The sequence below is a fragment of the Ambystoma mexicanum genome, chromosome 3q (genome assembly GCF_040938575.1).
Source record: "Ambystoma mexicanum isolate Mex_15411 chromosome 3q, UKY_AmexF1_1, whole genome shotgun sequence".
Classification (NCBI taxonomy): domain Eukaryota; kingdom Metazoa; phylum Chordata; class Amphibia; order Caudata; family Ambystomatidae; genus Ambystoma; species Ambystoma mexicanum.
In genome coordinates, this window is record NC_090926.1 from 1,073,636,333 (window position 1) to 1,073,642,234 (window position 5,902).

At 55.3% G+C, this 5,902-nt stretch overlaps 1 protein-coding gene across 1 annotated transcript; it reads right to left on the reverse strand.

Annotated features, from left to right (window-relative positions):
- Positions 1-1,300: 1,300 nt before the first annotated feature.
- Positions 1,301-5,648, reverse strand: LOC138583254 (QRFP-like peptide receptor). Its single transcript, XM_069655323.1, has one exon. It carries the CDS (start codon positions 4,193-4,195, stop codon positions 2,879-2,881), a length of 1,317 nt encoding a protein of 438 aa, XP_069511424.1. The 5' UTR covers positions 4,196-5,648; the 3' UTR covers positions 1,301-2,878.
- Positions 5,649-5,902: the final 254 nt, after the last annotated feature.

A 5,902-nucleotide genomic window follows, 5' to 3' on the forward strand; every position in this document is an offset into this window, starting at 1 on the left:
GGCGCTGGAAAGTTTTTGTGGACTCCTTTCACTAATCGTGCAATACTTGTAAAAAATTGGGAACCTTTTTTTCTGTTTTGAATTTACCATAATACTGCCTACATTTTGGTTATTTTATGTGTGTGGCTTTTCGGTGTCTTTAAAGAGAACTTAATGATTCTTACCTCTTTTGAAGAGTACCTTGTCTAGTGTGTTTATGGCAAAAAGCGGTGACGCCGTTGTACCTGCTTCTACCAGCACCACTTATTATGGCACACACTGGAACCGCCATGTGTGGAAAGGTAAGCGTTCAACACTTATGCAATACCCAGGAAGAGCCTGGGGTCCACGTTATCAGGGTACACAGCCTAACACAAGAGGTGCTACTGGAAACAGACCACCACCTGTGGAACTCACTGTAGTAGTGTGAGGAAGTGCTCACGCGCAGTGGTGCCACGGAAAGGTCACACGTGTGTTTTAATGGATGAGAGCCAATGCGCGCTGTGGATGTAAGAATTGGTGCAACACGTGGTGCAACAAGTCGGTTTCAATCAATCAGGTCGGTTTCAAATTGAAAGATATAATGGATAGGGGCTTGCACTTGTGTAACAGGTGGGTGACTAAACGTGGTGGTTAATGGGTGTGTTCACTCACAGATGTAAAAGATGGGTGCATCGATTCAGTGGTGGGGTAAAAGCTGGGTCTCAATCAGTGGTGTAGTGGCTGACTGATAGCACTCCGTGGGGGGGGGGGAAACAATGGGGTCTCACAATCGTGGTTTAATAGACAGGTATTAACATGTGTCATGTAGGAGATGGGTGTCCGTGTTCGTATTGCGTAACAGATGGGTGCCTGCACTCAGCAATAGGGTATCAGATGGATCTTCTCACTCCGCTGTGGCCTAGCAGATGGTGCTCACCCTCAGCAATGGTGTGAGGGGTGGCGGTTCATTGTCCAAAGTCCGAGGTTGGGAGGGTGAAACGCATGAATGTTCCTATTTCACACTCCGCTGTGGTGTAAGGGAAAGGTGCGCACACTCAGTGATGGTGAGATGGATGCTCACGCTCTGCCTTGGTGTAACAGATGGGCGCTCTCACTGGTGGTGTAACGGATGGGTCCCACGCCTTGAGATGGACACAGTATCAGCAGTGCTTTCAGAATGCATTTGCTAAGCAGGTGCTTACTCAACAGTTAGACCAACTGCCAACATATAAAGATGTACTTTTGTACACTACACACTGTGACACCGCCTGACCACCCTTCACCCATAACCGCCACCCACACAGGCCAAAAGCGTTATGCCCACATAGTGACAAGAGGCGATATTGGAACCATTTATGTCCAGGAAAAATACACACCTTATATCTTCCCAAAGTGCACACATGCACCGTATGACACAGAACGGGCATTCTCACAATTGATAGCTGGGCCCGGAAAACATAGTATGAGGCAGGCAATGATGACAAAGTCACTGTCTGTATAAATGACTGCCGTGTAGCTGTTTGCAAAGCTGTCTGTATGTCACGTGTAGCTACACTTGTGGCAATGTGCACACGGGGGGCCCTCCGGACCAGCGGGGGACATGAGGCACTCCTGGGGGGTCATCACAGTGGAGCTGTCCCCAGTAGAATCCCAGCTGCGACCGGCAGCTCTGCCCAGCTCCCAGCAGGGCTGCTCGCGTGTAAGCCTTCCACACAAAAACACAAATGTCTAAACAATTTCGTTAACTCAATAGAAACCAATTTCTGGCCCAGCGGCAGCGACACATGAATGCCCTTTCTTCTTGTAGTCTTTCAGTGAAGAAACACGACTGTTATTAGTGGAACCTTGGAAGTGTAAAGAAGCTGTTCAAGGGGCGCAGCAGTGATGCCTCCGTAGGACACAACTATGTGACTCCCGTTACAGAGAATGGCTTTGGAGGCCTCAAACACTCAGCCAGTCACGAAAGGAACCAAAGTACTCAAGTGGGACACTCCAAAACAGTTGGTTAAAGTGCTTAGAAATTCGCCCTTCTCCGGAGAATCAGTGCTATCAGAGGCAAACGTATGCTTTTCTTAAAACGGGACACAGGGAACTTTATTTCCTGAGTGTCACCTCAATGGTGTGTGCTGGAGTCCACTCAGGGGTGCTGGAAGCGGGGTGACTCATTTCTCTACACCACTGACAGCATCTTTTGTTTGGCCAATTTAAAGTGACAAAGCAGGGAGCGGGTAGAGGAGTGTGTGTGGTGAGGGGGAAGGAAATGTTCTTGTTTCCATTCAAGTGCTGTAAGGGGGTCTGGGATCAGAACTATCTTGGGATGTTCTGGTTTCAGTGGAAGGGTGGCCTTACCTTGGCCAGATGCCAACTTCATTAGCATGATTCTCAGGGCATGAGGCACAATACTGGTCCAGGTGGAACTTCCCCGTCACGATTGTAGGATTGCACACCAGACTTGGGTGGCACAGGGACTCTGCTAGATCCTTGTTCTCATTTTGAAGAGTTCAGGGGGTATGAAGAGGGTGAAGGTCACTGCTCGTAATAATATCCAAAGGGTGAGGACCAGATCTCAAGTGTTGTGGGTGAGCCAGGGGAAGGACGCCTGAGACTAAAGTGTATCGAAGAGGTGCAGACAGGATGTGCCTTCTATCTCATTACTTCTTCTAGAGGCCGTGTCGTGGCTCTGCTGTGCAGACACTGGTTCCTGAAGGATTGAAAGTCACTTGCAGAAGGATGACCGCAGTAGGGCTCCTTTTGGAGTGGGCCTGGTCCCCTCAGAATGGACGCATCCCTGGGCGGTGCCCGCAGGCTTACTCGTGACAGCAGACAGTGTCAGTTAGGCTCATTCTACGGTACCAGGGAACCTCCAGGGTTGGTTGCCAGGGCTTTGGGCATGTAGGGTCACTCTGTGGTACCATGGTCACTCTACGGTAGTCTCACAGGCGGTGCCGGAAGAGGGGCTGCGGCCCTTGCACAGGAGCTGGGTGCAGCTGGAGTAGTCCTTCCTCCTGCTGAGCTCGGCCTCGGCCCTGGCCCCGCGGTAGGCGAGCAGCCTGGGCCCAGAGATGGCGGCGAGGTCCTCCGGCGGGGCCGACAGGCTGAAGACGGAGGCGAAGCGCTGCCGGTAACTGTCCCTGAACCGGACGGCCGAGCGGTAGAGGCTGCCCACGAAACAGTAGCAGAGCGGGTTGAGGGCCGAGTTGGTGAGGCCCAGCCACTGGGCGAAGGGCCGGAGCTGGAGCACCCAGGGGTGTTGGGGCAGGTCGGGCTCCTCCATGTCGTCCACCTCGGGCAGGGCGCCGTTGAACTCCAGCCACAGGTCCACCACGTAGAGGGGCAGCCAGGAGAGCGTGAAAAGCAGCACCAGCGCCAGCACCATCTGCGCCACCTTCCGGCGCGCCGTCAGCCGTGAGCCCGCCCCGGCCCCGGCCCCGGCCCAGCCCCCGGAGGCCTCCAGGTGCTCGGGCGCCCCCCAAAGGCGGCGGCCCGTCAGGAAGCAGATGACCAGGTTGAAGGCCACGGGGAACCCGTAGAGGGCGCAGAAGAGCAGCAGGTTGTAGGCCTGGCGCAGCCGGGCGTCAGGCCACGTCTCGGCGCAGACCAGCAGCACCAGGCGGCCGCCCAGCAGCTCCAGGCGGCGGGTGCTGTTCATGAAGAGCAGGGGCAGGCACAGGCCGGCGGCCGCCGACCAGACGGCGGCCACCATGGCCGAGGTGCGCCGCGACGTGCAGGTGGCGCGGGCGTGCAGGGGCCGGTGCACGCTGTAGTAGCGGTTCAGGCTGATGCCGGCCAGGGTCAGCACGCTGCCCGACACGGCCACGGCCTGCACGAAGGGCACGGCGCGGCACAGCAGCGAGCCGAAGACCCAGGCCCGGTACAGCTGGTGGCCCAGGTTGACGGGCATGCAGACGCAGATCACCATCATGTCGCACACGGCCAGGTTCACCAGCAGCTTCCTGGTGGCGGAGCCCCCCGGGAGGCGGCCCCGGGCCAGCAGCACCCGCAGGGAGAGCACGTTGCCGGCCAGGCCGACCAGGAAGGACAGGCAGTACAGCAGAAGCAGGGCCACGGTGCCCGGCTCCAGGTCCCAGAAGATGAGGCTGTAGGACAGGGGGGCGCTGCCCCACAGGCTGCGGGGGTCCGGCATGGATAAGTTCCCAGGGGAAGGAGATCCGGTGATCAAGGGGAAATCCATGGAGGGGATCGCAGTGTCCATGAGGGCTTCTGACTGGTTCATTGTTGGGCCTCGCCTGTACTCTGGCAAACTCTTCACCTTGATGCACTTTCTCTTCCGCGCCACTTTACTTTTCCTCACTGCATGGCTGTACTTCTCTCCCTGTGCTCTTAGTTCCAATAGTTCTTCCCCAGAGCGCCCCTTCCCTCACTCAACACTGCTCTGTAGTTCATACGGCCCCTGCACTCTGCTGTCTCCTTCATGTAGCCTCCCCCACTCTGGCCTTCATACACACCCCTCTCCTATATTCGTATACCCCCTTCACTCCTCTCCTTCATATACCACCCTTAATATACACACTGCTCTATACCTACTGTCCATCTCATCGCTGCTTCATATACCCCCTCTAGTCATCTCTGTTTTTCATAGCCTGCCCTCCACTCTCCTCTACACTACACCTATTGGAATGACCAGTCAGACGAGTATTGCCAAAGTAAATACCTGGGATAATTACATGGGCACATTGCCTGTAGTAGAGGCCATTTCGATTTTCAGATGATTTGAAAGTCCTTATTACTTATGCACTCTCCATGCTTCGCACATTTCCCCGCTGTGCTGTATGCTCCATTCCTCTATACTCCACTCTCCCCCGTGCTTCTCATAATTCCCCCAAACTACTACACCTCTGCCCAATGGACTGTTTCACCTTTCCTATGGCCCCACCACCATGTACTGTCACCTGAAATTCTCTATCCCACACATCTCGCTCCCACATGTCATCTAAATCTCGAACCTTCGCTCATCCTCTGCTCACACTAACCTCTTCTCTCCTGAGGGTGGGGATCTCAATTTCCAGCCTCCCCTAGGGTCTTAGATGTACCGGCAGCCACCAGGGGAATGCGCCCCCAGTGTGCTTCCTTCCTGGGGGTTCATGTCTCTAGTCCCTTCGCTCTGCAGGTCCGTACTCCAGCTTCCCCTGTTGCGCTCTCGCGCTCCAACTTCCCCTTTCTGTGGTCTCAGTCTCCGGCTCTCTCCTTCTGGACGGGGTGTGTGTAGCTCTCCCTTCCCGAGGTCAGTGTCCGGCGCTCCCGGCCCGAGGGCCTCGGCTCCAGTCCTTCCCACCTGGGCTCTCAAGCTTGACCTGCCTTCAGTTCTCGCCTCCACTTCTCTCTCGTGTGCTCTCGGACTACCGAGCCGTCTCCCCCGCCTGCAGTCTGAGTTTCCGCTGAAGCGCCGAGCTCCAAGCAGCGCAGGTGGCGGAGAAGCGCGGGGGCCGCTGCAGGCTGGGTGGGAGGGGGTGGAGGGTGTACAGACGATCTTGAAAGAGGAGAGGGAGCCTGAAAGACAGGGAGAAGGAAAGGGGAAGACGGGAAGAGAGCCGGCGAGGTGGAGAATGGAGATGATGTGGGGGGAATCTGAAGTGCAGTAAAACATGTCGCTGTGGTGGTGTGAAGGGGGACCTGTATAGGCTTTAGTGTGGCTAATGTGCAGGGAGTAGTGGGGATGGGGCGCAAAGCGAACCGTGGGACTTCATACTCTCACCCTTCCAATGGGGGCGTTGCTCAGACATTACGGGGTCTTTCCGACCCCTCCCCCATCTCCCGATGTTTTCGAGATGTTTACAGTACACTTAAATTCAGCCGCCTCTGCACGCGTGTTGTCATTACACAACAGGCACGTGTGTGTGATTACGAAATAGTATGATCTTCATTTTATCAAAAGTAGTGATTAAAGGTAGTGCCAGCCTCCCGATTCAGCAGGTTTAATTAT

Bases quoted from the DNA above. Each gene is read 5' to 3' on its own strand.
- LOC138583254 (XM_069655323.1), bottom strand. From the start codon at position 4,195: ATGAACCAGTCAGAAGCCCTCATGGACACTGCGATCCCCTCCATGGAT.